Here is a 16,555-nt window from a genome sequence, read left to right as displayed (position 1 = left end):
TCAAATAGTGTTTAGACACTTTCATTTAACACTCCTCAGTGTCCCAAGTTGGTCTGTTAATGGCCACCCATGTCTGCATTTGTTTTTCATTCAGATGGCATGTAATGATTCAGAGTGAATTGTTTGCGAGTTCATTTGCCAAGTCCCATCCATTTGAACAGACCATGAATCCGTCTAAGCAAGCAACAAAATCTTCCTTTTAAGGTTTATTTCATCTACCCACATATTATACACAGGTATTCACAATACAATCTATAATATTAATAAATTAATGAACATGAAACTATTTCTCTCCAGATGTAAGATAAATTGCAAAAAAAAAAAAAAAAAAGTTAATTTAAATATTTTGGCATCTTCAAAAGGATAATCTTCTGTCATCATTTAGTCACCATACATCATAGCATTCCAGATGTATGACTTTCTTTAGTCAGATGAACTCAAACAGAGATTTTTAGCAAAAAAACAAACAAACATCTCTGTGAGACCATATGCAAGTGGACAGGACCCTCAGCGGTAATCAGTGGATGAATGATGAGTGGTGTGTCTGAGAAAAATGCTAATATGTTAAACTTCTTAAACTATAAACCATCGCTTCTGGCAAATATGTGTTCACACCTTATGTAAGCATTATGTGAGTGAGTTGCGAAACTCACACAAAAAGTGATGTGGAAGCACTGAGGACTGTCACTTCTGTGTGAGTCTCACAACGTGCTAATGTTCACAGCATGCCGACAACTGTTTAAAATTTAAAAAGATTCATCAACTGAGTTTGTATGAATTAACCATTGTGTTTGTTTTTTTTTGCGTGATTTTTGAAGCGTCAACTTTGAGGGACCTATTCACTTGCATTATATGAACTCAGAATTTATTTTTCTAAAAATCTCTGTTTGTGTTCCACAGAAGAAAGAAAGTCGTATACATTTGGGATGGCACAAGGGTAAGGAAATGATGAGAGTATCCCTCTAATTCATAAAGTGGTTCTTCCTATTTTTCATGAGATATTAGTGTAAAGTAATCATCTACAGCATGTATTGTACAAAATAAACATAAAGTTGTGATTTGAGTCCCACAAAGAGAGTTGTAAAACCTTATTGCTGTTCGCCCAATTTAAAGCATCTGTCTCCTCTTTTGGCTGTGAGCCGTAGGTAGTATGATCTGCTGACTGTGCTGTGCTGCACAGGTGGACACATATTAAAATAAAAGACTTCATTTTTCAAGTTTTTTCATCTACAAAGAGACAGTCTCTAAGGTCTGTTGATGTGAACCATAATTAAAAACCCTCTGGAGTCTCACAAATGGCTTACTACCTCTTCCCTTTCGTGCTTGTTTTGTGTTTTTCCAGAGTTTGACCTGTCTGTGTTGGAGAAGCTCCCAGACCGGCTGCCCTCTGCCCTCCTCTTTAATGAGTTCTCCACCTTCAGGGGAAGCCCAGAGGAGCTGTACGCCAGAGGAGGGATGGTGTTGACCAGTATCAGCTGCAGAGGCCTCCTCTCCTCGCGGTAGCGGCAACGCATGTACCGGGCGAAAGCAGCACGGTAAGTCTTATTGAAGAGCGTGTAGATAAAAGGGTTGACTGCTGATGATAAATAACCCACCCAAACAAATACATTCATCAGTCCCCCCACCAAATCTTCGTCACACGCCGAACCGCACACCACCGCCATCACATTAGTCACGAAAAATGGACACCACATGATCACAAAGAGAAGGAAGACCACGCCGAGCACTTTAGACGCCTTCTGCTCGTTGCTGATGGACTGCATGGAGCGCCGGCCCGATCCTCTGGAAGCCCCGTCGCGGCAGAGAGATGAACGCGAGAAGAGACGCTCGGAGGACACCGAACCTCGTGGGAGGAGTCCAATAGTGGACGACCATTTTGGCCGCACGATGAGTTGGTCCAGGCACAAAGTCGCTTCGCTTTGAAGAGCACTGATGGTGAGAATGTAGGTTACGACCATGATGATGAGTGGGATGAAGAACGCCACAAAAGAGCCAATCAGAACGAAATTGTTGTCCGTCAGTTGGCAGCTTTCATTCCGGAAGACTTTGGTGTGATCGTGCAGGCCAAGGACTGGGACAGGCATGGAGATAACTTGAGACAGATGGAGACAAAATGAGAGTGAGAAGATAGCTTGGAGCTATGGTTTGGCATACCAGTGCTAATAGATGCAGTCTCAGTTGTTTAGCATTTCAGAATTGAGCTGGAAAGAATTTCCTCTTGCATCTAGAACTTACCCACAGAGATGGTCCAGGCTGCTATAATTTTGACACGGGCTCTGGTTAGAGAGTTCGAGCGGCTGTGATGGATGGGATTACGGATGGCGATGTATCGGTCCAGAGAGATGGCACACAGGTGCATGATGGAGGCGGTGGAGAAGAGAACATCCAGGTAGATCCAGATCGGACATAGGGCCCAGGGAAGGGGCCAGGTGTAACCTAACATATCAAAGACACAAAAAAATTCACTTTCTGGACAAGCATGTACTTGTGTGTTGTTGGTTACAGTCAGAGAATGTATTAAATATTTATATTTATATATAAATATAAGCTACATTTTAAATACAGTTCTATAATATTAAATATTTCTGGGGAATCCATGGAGCAATGTAAGCAAGAAAATGGCATTCACACTGTCAACATATATATATATATATAAAAAAACAGTAATTTTGTGACATATTTTTACAATTTGAAATAACTGTTTTATATAAGTTAATACAGTATATTTTAAAATGTAATTTATTCCTCTGATGGCAAAGCTGAATTTTCAAGAGCCTTTACTCCAGTTTTCCGTGTGCTTCAGAAATTATTCCAATATGTTGATTTGGTTCTCAAGAAATATCTCCTATTTTTATCAGTTCTGAAAACATCCATGGAACCTTTCCATTGCACAAAAGGTTCTTCAGATTATTAAAATGTTTTTCAGACCTCCAAAAAAAAAAGGTTCTTTTAGGAGCTGTTTACTGATTGGTTCTTTGAGGAACCCAAAATTGTTTTATATGGCCATTAATCTCTTTTTGGAGTGTAATACATAATTGTTAATCTGAACTTTCAAATCTTTTCCGCTTCTTTAGATTTCATTATCATCAATAATAATTATCTTGAATAAAGTGGGTACCAGTAGTCACTGGAAAAACTTCAGCCTTTTATTTTGCTGACTCACAAAGAACAGATATGTTTTCGAAGGCGCTATGTCTCAGTATTTGATTCCTTTGGGTCTGAACCCAAAGGAATGTGAGATGAGAGAGTAGAAGACTCTCGGGTGCAGATACAGACAGTGGTAATCATCAGTAGCACCTTCACACACATTGGTGTGCTTCGAACTGTAAAGTCATAGAGTCTCCCAGAATTCTCACAACAGGTTCAGCTAAAATAGAGACCTGTTTCTTATAGTGCCTGGAGCGTTCTAGAGCACAACCCTGTTTCACTTGGCTATATAAATTACTCTTACTCGGTTATATAATAACATTACATCACATCATAGATGTGGGAATAACACGGTTCAGGGAGCAAAAGGTGATACCAGCTGTGGATTAGTTGTGGTCACTCAAAATGTGTTCTGTGTTGCGTGTTTGCATGTTTGATTTAAAAACAATGTGTTGTGCTTTAGGCGGACTTTGTTTTGTCTAGGTTTTCATGGACAGTTCTGATCTCTAAATGACAAACTCCACCAGTAAAAGAAGAAGAAAGAAGGAGAATAAATAATTTAGTTCTGCCTTATCGTAAATCTGTCTGTACATCATTTAGTGAAGGCCAGCTGTCATAACACCAACACCACATACATCTGATAGAACTAGGAAGTGACATGTTTTATTCTCCTTGGTCAAACTATTCAGGACATCAAATAGGAAGCATAACAATTTTTGCTGCACAAACACACCAAAGCACAGCATCGTTACTGCATAATTAATTCCTCATCAAAGCGCTGGAAGGAGTAGGAAGAGGGATTTCTCTCCCCATGCGTGAATACAAGCAGGCTAATTTAGGACACACCAGACGGCCCAACACACACTCATTATGCGCTGAAATAAATCACCTTCCAGCAAAATGTATGGAGGCCTAATTATTGTTCTAAAGAGAAATGCATCATTTTCCAGAGATACAAATGTTACAACACAAGAAAGTTTGCAGTTTACACCTTTGACCGGGAAGAAATTCACTGGAGGCGTCTGATGAGTGCTGATTCAGTAAAAGAGCTCAAATAAAAATCCTGTGCATGACCCCAGACACAAATTTAAAGGAATGTTCTGGCTTCTGAAAAATGTAATGTCTATAAACAGCATCTGTGGCACATTGTTAACAACCACAGACAATAACACAAGAATTATTATCTGGAGTAGTAAGTGACAGGTTCTGATTATGGCAGAAAATAATTATGACTTGTCCCTCAGTTTGTAAAAAACAAAGAAAAATTGTATTTACAGTAAAACACTTACAATGGAAGGCAGTGGCTCAAGGCAAATGTGCAGGTTTAATTTTCTGTACCAAAAAAAAAAAAAAAATTGTACTATTTTAAATAAAGTTATTGAAATCAGGGGTTCTAAAATTTTTGATGCCAAGAACCACAAATAAAATTTGTGTCAAATATAAAAATATAAAGGCAGTTGTAGCTATTTTAATATATAAAGACTCATTTACAACATGCGAGAAGAACAGTGTGATGTTCTAAAGAAAAAATTGTGTTTGGAAAATTAAATAAAAATGTTCTTTGACTGCATCTTTTTTTTATCGCTATTATTATTTATTCATTAAACTATATGGTTTTTATTTGGTTCAAATAGTCCTGATTAATGTAAAAGCAAAATAGGGGTTAGAATATCAAAACAATATTGTGTTAAATATTTAACTAAAAAAGGTTACACAGAACTTTGACAGCCCTAAAAAATTTTACCCCTTAGCACCCCAGTTTCCTGTTGATGGTTCTCATTGTAAACAGTCCTGGTATCCTTGTTCATATCATGCATACAGTACGTTACATGTTTTACTGGCTTAACATGGCATGATGGAAGTTGAACTATATATATAGTATATATAGACTATATATATACTTTATATAGTATCACTATATAAAGACTGCATGTTAGTATCACTATAGAGGCTTTCGCATTTCGTAGTTCTAGTAACTCAATTCTAGGAACTAGCCATTAGGGTCATTCCTCCAAAGGATACGGCCAGAAACTAACAATTAATTCAATTTTCTACCTAATTAGATTGTGTTTTATTAATGTCTACACCTATCCCAACCCTAAATCTACCCCTTACAATAATGCAAAAAACAGTAATTATTGTCATACAGTGTGACAAAAATGACACTATATTAATGTGTGCATGCCCAGTAGGCGCATATCCTTTCTAGCCTTAACCCTGACAGTGGCGTGGGTTATATTCACAGCATTAACAAACCTCAATGAATGGAGGTGAATTTAGTATGCCGTGTTCTGAGCTGTTTTTGTTGTGTGTCATGGGTTTCGTGATAACGGAGATGGAATGTAACCGCACAATTTACGCGATTAAAAGAGCATGAAAATCTGACTAAATCTCCTATGACAACTTGTAGAATTATCAAGGCTGAGAAAAGTACACAACGCAGCAGACAACAGGAAAATGTTCCATTTTCGTGGAGAAAATAATTTGACATGGCTTTTTAAAAATGGTGGGTAGCCGGTGTTTCTAATGCATTTGGCCAATCAGCACACACTTACGTCACAGATAGTTCCTATAGAACTGTTTTAGACCCTACTCTGAAGTAGGAGCTAATTTAGTTCCCCCAAATGGAGTTCCTAGAACTAAAACCGTTCCTAGTTCCTGCAATGCGAACACAGCAAAAAGTGGGAACTTCTGCCAATAGTTCTAGGAACTATGAAAAAGTTCCTTCGGTGCGAAAGTCCCTATTAGCATCTATAATGTTCGTGTCTTGAGGCTATACATTCAAAACTATGTATTTTAACAGCTATTTTGGTGAAATGCCTCACCCCATAGACTTCCATTGTGTATTACTGTAAATTTAATGCTTGTATGATGAATACATATGTAAACGTAAAGAAACTCACCATAGAGGATTGTCACCATGGCTACTGGCATTACAAGGATACCCAAAAGCATGTCTGTAATTGCTAAAGACCTCAAGAAGTAATTAGTGGCATTCTGTAACTTCCTCTCCAAGCTCACCGCCATGATGACCAGGATGTTACCCGTCACCGTGATGATTATGACCAGAGAAATCAAAAGTGCCACCCAGTTCTTCTGGACATGCTCAGAGGTCAAAGGGTCTGACCTGTTTCTGTCTTCACTACCATTGCAATCCATAGAGTTATTCAGAACTGCATTAACTAAAGACACCTTCTGCTCCATGAGTCAGTGTTTGCTGCTTTTGTCTTTTGAAATCTCAGCTGATATCCCGGAGGACCTGAGATCAGCAGTCGTCCCATTCAGGGTCATTAACAGACAGTTTTTTTCAAGCGCAACATCAATTAATTTGTGGAACCCATAGTCCATATGAAGCATAGCACTCCAACTCTGCACAACCCAAAACGTTCCAGTTTGAGATCGACAACATGTTCACAGTCACCTTCAAGAGCTTCCTGTTTTCCCCGACCCAGTTGACGGTTGTTGTACACGGATGTTTAGAGCTCCTTGAGCAGATGGATTGTGATTCAGAATAGAAGAGGCAACTTTACAGCTGCATTTCCAATGAGAGAGAAAGAAAGAGTGAGCACATATGAGAGACTGGAACGCACTGATGTTTCATCCTTGCATGCTCACAGCTGTCCTAGTTTAAACAAAACATCACATAAACACAAAAAACATGCAATCTTATGCATTGCTTCATTCCCCTATCAATGCATATTGCATGCAACTGAAATTTTAAGTCTAGTGGCTTCAACAGCAAGACTCATTCAACAGTGTAGAACATCAGACTCTGTTTATGTTGTGTTTATATACATTACCGGTTAATCTGGAAGAGTTTTCCTGTTTCCAGTCACTCCGAACACCAGAGCTGGAGAATAAGCCACTGATGATGCATGCCTCTCACATCAACCCAACATGTGGTCCTGTTCCATTCATCCTTTCTCTTCTCCTTTCAGCACTTCAGTCTCTTATCTCCGTCCCTCCCTCCCTCGCTCCCTCTCGCTCCCTCTCTCCTTCTCTCTCTCTCTTTGCAGATAGTTCTCTCCAGCTGTAACTGAAGCCAGACTGGTTGAGCTCACTCCAGAAAGACTTGCCTCTGAGTGGTCCCTTTGGTGCTTGTCAGCTGCAACAAAGACATGCACCTTTTTATTCCCACACACATTTACACAGATATTCAAATAAGCACTTCAGGCAGAAAACTGAAGGGGGATCTGATGGAATGTCTCATTTAACCTTTTAAACTTTTATTGTAATTCCAGGAAAAACAGGAAATATTACAAAATGTAGAAGAATATTTCGAATAAATCAGGTGTTTATGGTTGTGCTAGCCAGGTGGTGTTTTCCACAAGGGGCTATTGAAACAACAGATACAAGTGTTTTACAACCATGCAGATGGCAAGTAGACCGTCAAAGGGGTAGTTCACACAAAAATGGAAATTCTGTTATCATTTACATTATTTACCCTCATGTTGTGCAAGACTTGTATTTCATTCATAGGTAGGGAAAAAATATGAAAAAGGTCTCTATTTTTTGAAAGTCCATGTTGTTTGGACCTCTAACTTCTAAAAATACATCAATTAATATAATATAGCACCAATTTACACATATGACGTAATATTCATGAACCAAAAAAAAAGTATTTCAGTCAGACAAAGGTGCTGGAGTAGATTAGCAACTAGTAACAGGATTTGCGTTGGATTAAAACTGCACTGATAAAATTGATTTAGCCCTGTTGATTATAATTTAAATAGGTCTAATATTTCAATTTTATTAATAATATCAATATTATATTTTAGTAGATGTTTTACCACTGCCCATTGTTTTTAGAAGGTTCTTAAAGAACTTTTATATTTTTATTTGCTGCCTTTCACGTCACACATATTTGGGACTGTGCGATGTTGTGGTGCTGTCAGCCAATCAGCACAGTTATGATGATATTTTCCTACAGATGCTCATTTACATGTCATTATGGCTTCGGTGATTGGCTCTAAACTGTGGCTCCTGTGATTAAAGATGGCAGATATTAAATTGTGTACTTCCAGTAAAGTTGCTCCAGTCAACAAACTGCCATTGAGAAAGTTCTGAATATTAAATATATTAAAGACCTCCTTGTGGGATGAATTTAAGAATAAACTATAATGTGAGACCCTTGAAATAGAGCATTGCACAAATTGTCATTCCTTTTCTTTACTGTTACATTTTACTCTTGCACTTGCAATTGCAGTTAGTTAGGCTAAAATTTGCAAAACAAAACATTAAAATCTCTTTTTTTTTTGTCCCATTTACCCCTTTTAACTTTAACAAGATGTCATCAATTACGCAAATATTTATAAAAAGAACACAGTGTATGTCATCCTGTAAAAGGTGTTCCACTGATCCTCCTTCCTTCAGGATATAACCTAAAATAATCCAGGTAAATTGATAAATTTCCACAGAAGACCTCTGCCATCACAGGATATTAATAATGCATTATTAATACACATCATGAATTAATATTTAATATTTTCCAAGAATACGTCCTCACTTTTATTAAAAATGGGAAAAAAATGATATGCCTCTTCCTCTAGGCAAAATTGGGAGAGATAGATAGAGGTAAAAATTGGAGAGAGGGTAGAAATAGATACAGAAAGTGAGAAAGAAAAGTAACAAAGAGAGACAAACTGAGAGGGAAAAGAGGGAAAGCAGAAAATCCAGACAACATCGGTCCTGCTAATTCTCCAAGGTTTGTGATGAAAAGAGGCAAAGTGAAGGACGGGCCAGAGAGGGTGGCAGGGAGAGTAAACAGATGTACAGTAGCAGAAGGGAAGAGCTCAAACTGTAGAGGACAGAACTCCACCTCGCCTGTCTCCATCCATATAGATGATGGATCGCTCGGCTGGCAGACAGACTGATAGAGCATTCTCTTTCACTCACTCCTCGGTAATGGAAGGAGTGTGTGTGAGCATGAGAAGAAGCTGGATCAAGAATGTGTGTGTGTCAAGAGGCTCCCGGCTGTCCTGTAATTGCTCACCTGGGAGCAGTAGGGGACAAGGAGAGCGAGATGCGGTTCAGTTGTCAGACTCTGTTCTGCACACACTGCTGGAATTATGAACCTCATCAGCGTTCCAAAACTCACCAGGCCTGGAGAACATGATACGTTTAACTGTGGGAGGTATGGAAGAAGCACAAAAGCAAAGCTGTACTGTACTGTTCAGTGCCCAAATGAAAAAGTAACAAATTCACAAAAAAAAAACGATTTCATCCTGAATGTGATCCGTTTGAAGCAGAATCATAGACGTGCAAAGCTAGTGCTTATGTGACTATGGCAAATAAAGGACAAAGTATGTATCTGGTAACACTTTACAATAAGGTTTATTAACAGTAGTTAATAAGTCTGCATATTAAATAATAGTCCAAAAAAATCGAATTGTTGCCTGGCTTATGAAATAACTATCTAATTGTTTGAAATAGAACAGTTTATTAAATCTTTTTTAAAATGTTCAAAAAGTTTGCATATTGTATGTATTTTTTATGTATCATAACTGATACATCAGGCTTCAATGGCTCATGTAGTTTATGATATTGTGATAATTTGGAGCTCAATAAATCATAAACACCTAAATTTTCAGTTTATTAAATCTTTTTTATGTAGGCTTATTATAATTGACACATCAGGATTTTATGGCTCATACATGATATTGTGAGAATATGGACCTCAATACCTCATAAACACCTCAATGGTTTTCAGAGACCCAAACTGAGCAAAAAAAAGAAAAAGGCAATTTAGTGCAGTTGCTTAGTTACATGGCCAAAAAGTAAGATTCTGATAGCTTTTCATAGTTTTTAACAGTATAACAGACTACGTACATAAAATGCACATACATATAAGTTGTCACTTTATATTTTCCAATAATGTCTTTGTAAGATTCCTAAATTCCTCAGAAGTCTGATGTATCATATTTGATATTTACATTTTAACATGATTTTTCTAAATAATTATGTTCAGATAATCAAGTAAACCTAAGGTACTTCAGTCCAGTCAATGTTCATCTTGAAACATTACTAACAATATAAAACATATTCATATATTTTCTTTACAGAAATTTTTAGAACTACTACTTGATAAAAAAAAAAGCTATTGATCAGATGACAAAATGCATGTAGTATTGGTCATTAGAAATCTGCATATGAAATATGATACCTTAGGCTTTATGAATAAATAACTTTTTTTTTACTTACTGACCATTAAAAATGTAAAAGGTCATTAGATAAGAAAAGGGTGGGAAAAACTAGAATGTCCTTTTTTGAAAACCACAATATGATCACAACATTACTTTACAGCAGTGAGGACTGTGGCTTTACATACCTATTAATACACACATATTCTGCAGGTGTAACAACATTAAGCATGTTCTAATTCCAAACATTGCTACTACTCATGAATCTCTGCTAACTCCTTTAGTTCCCACAAACACCAGTGTGATCTAACAAACACACATTTCTCAGGCGATCCCACAGTCGACAAGCCTGCACCAGCTGGGGAGACTGTTGGCTCTCATTTATCTGATAAATACTTCATGGCAACAATTAGCACATCCCATGTGTACTCAGAAACAAGCCCTCAATCACATTAAAATCTGTTTGAATTATATTAGCGGCTTGCGCAATTATAAGGAAGATGTTTTGTATTACATGTGGTAATGGTACACTTCAAAAGGGAATCACAAATATACACATACACAAACAAAATTATGGCAATGGTAATTATGTCAAAACATTTATGCATTTAGCAGATGCTATTATCCAAAGCAACTTTAGAAAGAACACTGCAGGAACACAGCAATTTGTCAAAGAGCCAATAATATTGGTAATATACAATGCCAGGTTTGTAAGACTAAAATCTAAATCTAAAAATGTAAAATGCTGAAAGTTTTCTGTTGGGGTAGGTTTAAAAATAGTATACATTTTTATATTATAAAAACCATTATGCCTATGGAATGTCCCCTAAACAATGGAAACCCACCATGTGTGTGTGTGAGTGCATTGGTTTAGAGTTGTGGAGTGGTTAAGTGAGCGTATACTTGTAGAAATGACTTGAGGTAGGGAGGTGCAGTTCCAGTAGCAGTCCTGCAAATCCAGTATCACAACCTTAAATTTGATTCTGGTCTTAACTGGGAGCCAGTGGAGTGAGATCAGGATGAGTGTGACGTGGGTTCTCTTTGGCTGATTGAAGACCAGATGTGCTGCTGCATTCTGGATCATCTGCTGAGTCTTAGTGGCATTGGCTAGAAGGCCTGTCAGCAGAATATTGCAATACTCCAGTCTGGAAATGACAAAAGCTTGGACAAGGAGCTGCACCGCATACTCTAACAGAAAGAGTCTGATTTTCCTGATGTTGTAAAGTGCAAACCTACACAACCGGGTCATTGAAATGTGGAAATGCTCAGTTGGTCGTCAAACATTACACCCAGGTTCCTTGCTGTCCTGGTTGTCTCTGTCTGCAAAGTTGAGCTGTAGATGATGCTTCTTCATAAACCAGTGCATCCCAACCCTTTTCCTATGAGGCACACCAATACTACAGATTTTCAAACTCTTCCTAATCAAACACACGAGATTAAACTAATCTGTGGTGTGTTTCCCAAAAGCATCGTTAGCCAACTGTGGTCAGCTGAACTCTGTTGGTAATGACAGAACTTGTGACTAGTTGCTTTTGGGAAACGCATTCCAGCTTGTTAGTAGAGACTCTAAAACCTGAAATAGATGGGTCACGTAAGGTAGACATCCAAAATGTGTACTGTTGAAGTGACTACAGGAACAGGGCTGGGAAACATTGATCTAAGCATAGATGTTTGAAAGGCTGGCAGAGATAAGAGTTCATACAGTGGCCCCTGTTGAAAAAACAGCATCTGCTGGTTAGGTATGTTTTGAAGCATGGCAGCTGGTTTGAGCTGGTTTAAGCTGGTCCTCAGCTGGTTTAAACTGGTCATGTGCTGGTCCTAAGCAACTAGCTCCTGCTCAGGACCAGCTCATAACCAGCTTAAACCAACTCAAACCAGCTGCCATGCTTAAAAACATACCTAACCAGCATTTTTTTTTTTTTTTTTTCAAACAGGGTCATCATCAGATTGAGATGAAAGAGCTGCATATCATCTGCACAGCAGTAGTAGGAGAAGCCATGTGCCTTTGATTGTGCCCGGTGAAGTTGTTTAAGTGAAGAACAGTAGAGGACTGAGCACTGAACCTTGTGGCACTTCACCTTGGAGCACAGCACAAGAGCCTGTCTGCAATACCTGGTGACTCCTACCAACTTTCTAAAGTTATTATATGAGCTGAAAAGATTTGGATTTCACATATTAAAATACAATAAAAAAATTCAGAATCATACCTAAAAGGGAAATCCTTATTACTTAAACAGGACTTATATGTATGGAATATTATCATCAAAAAAGTATAACTTGAAGGCTGTGTCTGTAATGCCTTTTATCACATTTACTCACTCTCATGACATTTAACATTTCATTTTCAGATAAAAGGGTTCTTTAGGGTTCTCTATTGTATTATGAATCAAACAGTTATTTAAAAATGCTTCTTTATTATACTGTATTGTTTAACTTTTTGCATATATGGAGAGATATAAACATCATATACAGTATGTTGTATCACAATGTGTGAAAGATGGGCTGCCCTTTTTAAAATGCACCATATGGCGAATCAGATGGAGTTATTAGGAAAGTCAAAAGAGGAGAGGACGAAATACAGATAAAAATAATTGACACCCCTGGTTGAATAATGTGTGAGAGTGTTGGGTTGGAAAGGGGGCTGAAATCTACAGTTACCAAGGCAACAGAGTGTCAGTTCTGTTGCCACAAACTGATGAACAAGTTTGTTGAAGACTCACATCACCCTGTCTGTTTCTTTTACACCCATATCAGTAGCATCTCTCTATCTCAACCTCGGAAAACTGATAATTGAGCACTGCCTTTAAGGCACAATGTACAACCAGCTGTCAACTGATTGTATAACAAAAGAAGACATTTTTAAACAACAACATTCCCTTCAAATGACTCCACCCCTGTGTGTTTTCAAAGATGGGACTTTCACAAGACAGTCTTTTAGCATCAAATCCCTCAGGCAACAGCGGCTCCATGTTAACAGTTACACATTGTATCTTTAATAGCGTGAAAGCAGCATGACTGATGTGGCACGTCTCATTCAGCAACTGACAAACTCAGAGCACAGAGAGAAAAACACACGGAACATGTGTTTTGGATGAGTCTCCAGGGACCACCTGACACATCGCTCCATAACAGCAGGTGAGGTGGGAGGGGTGCGGATACATCCTCAACTTCACCTCTCTCACCTCTCTCAGCAAAAGATTTATGAACCCCTGTCAGAGCCACACAACTAATGAGAGAGAAGATGGGCGAGAGAGGGAGGGAGGGAGGGAGGGAGAGAGGGATGAATGGATTGAGAAAGGCTATAGGGAAAATGATGAGAATAACTAATAAAGGGATATGGCTTCGGAGAGAGGTTGACTCTAAAGGCTCAATTTGAGGCTTTTGGTCAGGGTGGTTTTTAAGTATCGGGGTGCAAGTGAGGTGAGATATCTGCATTAATCTGTTCTTCCAAATATTGCTTTTTCAGTATCCGTTTTTAAACCAGTCGATACCCTGTTTTAGTTTTTCCCAAAATCCATTTTATATTTTGCCAGCTTCTTTGTTAACATTTTTTTCTGAATTTGGTTTTAATGGTTTAACTACATTTTTATCAAATTAATTCATAAAAAATTCAAGATTTGTATTTGTCACATACAGAGTTATATATACAGAATACAACCTGCAGTGAAATGTAAATATGGTTCACTCTATATAAAATGCATAAAATATATGGATGACAAACATAATAATGAAAAAGTAAACCTGAGATTGTCCAAAGATTGTATGACTGCATACAACATAGCGGATACAACAATAATAGTTCAAGTTCAAGTTCAATTCAAGTTTAATAATAACTAGTCAAATGAACAGGTAATGTGCAAAATGAAGAAAATAAATAAATAACAGTAATAATGTTATTAGTAATAGTGTTAATTTTTCTGGATCCTGTTTTCTGTTTTAATATAATTTTAATATAAAAATAGTCAATCAAATGAATGCATAAAAGTTTCATTAATCTTTTAAAATGTAATCAAACGAAATTTGAACAATTGCTTTTATATTTTTTTTTTTCGTAAACAAAAAGTGCTGTTTAAATTAAAGCATTGACAAACAATTGCGATATTCCGTAAAATAATATTTTTAGTTATTACTTTGAAACCAAACTTTTATTTTGGCGTGTGAAGACTTTTGAGTTTGTGTGTGAATTTTAACAATAGTTCCTTTTATCAAATGAAATGGTGATGTGCTGGTGAAGTGAGTCTCATAGCAGCTATTTCACAAAGAAATACACGTGGAATATGCAGACTTCATATTCCAAGCAGTCTAATATGTCCATATCACAGTTTGATTAAGTGAATAACCGTACTTGTAATTAATTTATCCAAATTTTGCCCAATTTCGTTAGACAGTAAATTCCATTTTAATTCATCCGCAATTCAGTCTGTGTTTTCCATATCATGTAATCATAGGGCCCTATTTTTATCACTGAAATCCATAGGGCAATGGAGTGAATGATACATTCTGATATTATAAGAATTGTTTAAATCCATAAATTGCTTTCTGAAAAGTTCTCACAGACAAATGCAAATCTCCAATATAAAATGTTCCAGGATGTCATTTCAACTTAGTTCCAGTGAGTTCACAGGCAAAGCCCTGAAGAAGTTCTCCTCCAAAAACTGAGGATATAATTTCAGCCTCAGGGGCGCATCAACCTCAGCGCTGTGAGAAAAAATTCAGAGGCCCCACTCCACCAAAAATAAACAGGTAAATATGAACAAGCCTGCGGCATGGTGGGAAATTATGCAAATTTAATTTCCACTGAGGTGAATCTTGACTTGAGCTTTACCAGTCGTGGAAGTAAAAATATCACAGTAGCGACTGGCTGTCAACAGAGATATATATCTCCAAACAGCTGAGAAGTGTATAACATTGCAACAGAAATGTAAAATTTGGTGATGGAAATGGTTTGGAGCTATAACTGGTGAGGAGCTGCACACTTTTGGCAACCATTTGCTGCTTTGCTGCAAATTTGCCACAAAACAACCACACGTTTGCAACAAATGAACAGTCATATTTGACATATTTTGCATGTTTGAAGTGAGCTCCTAAAGTATTTTCAAAAAGAGCAGCTGTGTATGCTGAAACATCCCTGATTAAATCGTTTTCTTAACAACTGCTGAATGTGTTCACAATTGTGCCACCACTGTGTGAAACAGTCAGATGACCAGACATTGTTTTGTTGATCCTAGATATTCTTGAAACATCTCAAATTTAAATTGTAATTGTAAGATATATATATTTGTCCAAAAGAATCAACTTTAAAATAGTATAATTTTAGTCTAATAAAGGTGAATGTCAGTAGAAATATCTTTAAAATCCTTAAACAAGACATTAAGACTTATATTCAGAGAATATATCTTGTTTGTTTTAAATATTTATTTGACAGTGGAATATGTAAAAAACAAACAAACTTCTATGCTATGCTCACAGAAGGGACCATATCAACATGAGTTTGCCTGATCCCATCTTTAAAATTGAATATATTCCCATAAACATTTAAACACATTCCATATAGCCCTTTAGGGATTATGATAGAACATCTCTAAGATTGCATGAAATTAAAACTTGTTCATATGAAACACTTTTTTTAATAGGTTGGTGTACAAAGAAATGTATTGTTTTAATTTATTTAAAGCATGACGCATGTGAAAAAGGCAGCCCGAAGCCAAACTCATCCCCACTCAAGCGCTTGTCTGAACAGTGCATTTTAAAGACATTTCAACAGTTTTCATATCAACACTAATAACAGAAGTGGATTCATCAGTCAGTTAATATTTGCTATATTTACCTGAGCTAGCACAACAGATGTTTGGCTGGTTAGCATGATCCTTTTAGGATGCTGGAAAATGCTGTATCTAAACCGTCTGGCTACAGAACATATCCTTCTCCACTGATGGCCTTTCAGAAGTAACTGTACTGTTGAAATAAATTGTTTTGAAAGCAACGAATAAATTGTATCAATTTGATCCCACTTAAAATATTTAGGTTTAAATTTGAGTTTATGTATTTAAATGTAAACGTTCCACCCATTTGGATTACATAAATTAATAAACTTAATGTGATGCATATAAGAAACAGGCAAGACCTCTGCACTCAAAATAAATAAATAAATTTAAAAACAAATATTTGCACTTTTTAATATTAACTATTTGCATCTATTTGATTTTAATCATATTTTCAAAATGCATTTAAATTGTTTAGAATCATCTTAAATCTGTTATAAAAGCAAT

The 16,555-nt window shown here is 37.0% G+C and overlaps 1 protein-coding gene across 1 annotated transcript; it reads right to left on the bottom strand.

The window, feature by feature from the left end:
• Window positions 1-368: 368 nt before the first annotated feature.
• htr2ab (5-hydroxytryptamine (serotonin) receptor 2A, genome duplicate b) lies at window positions 369-6,438 on the bottom strand. The gene is given in 3 exon segments (XM_058779579.1): window positions 369-2,092; window positions 2,236-2,436; window positions 6,051-6,438. Coding segments are annotated over 3 exon segments (1,392 nt in total). The 3' UTR covers window positions 369-1,289.
• Between the last annotated feature and the right edge of the window lie 10,117 nt (window positions 6,439-16,555).

The sequence above is a fragment of the Onychostoma macrolepis genome, chromosome 06 (assembly GCF_012432095.1).
Source record: "Onychostoma macrolepis isolate SWU-2019 chromosome 06, ASM1243209v1, whole genome shotgun sequence".
NCBI lineage: Eukaryota > Metazoa > Chordata > Actinopteri > Cypriniformes > Cyprinidae > Onychostoma > Onychostoma macrolepis.
The sequence above is the reverse complement of the archived record's forward strand: the minus strand, read 5'-3'. Positions and strand labels throughout refer to the sequence as shown.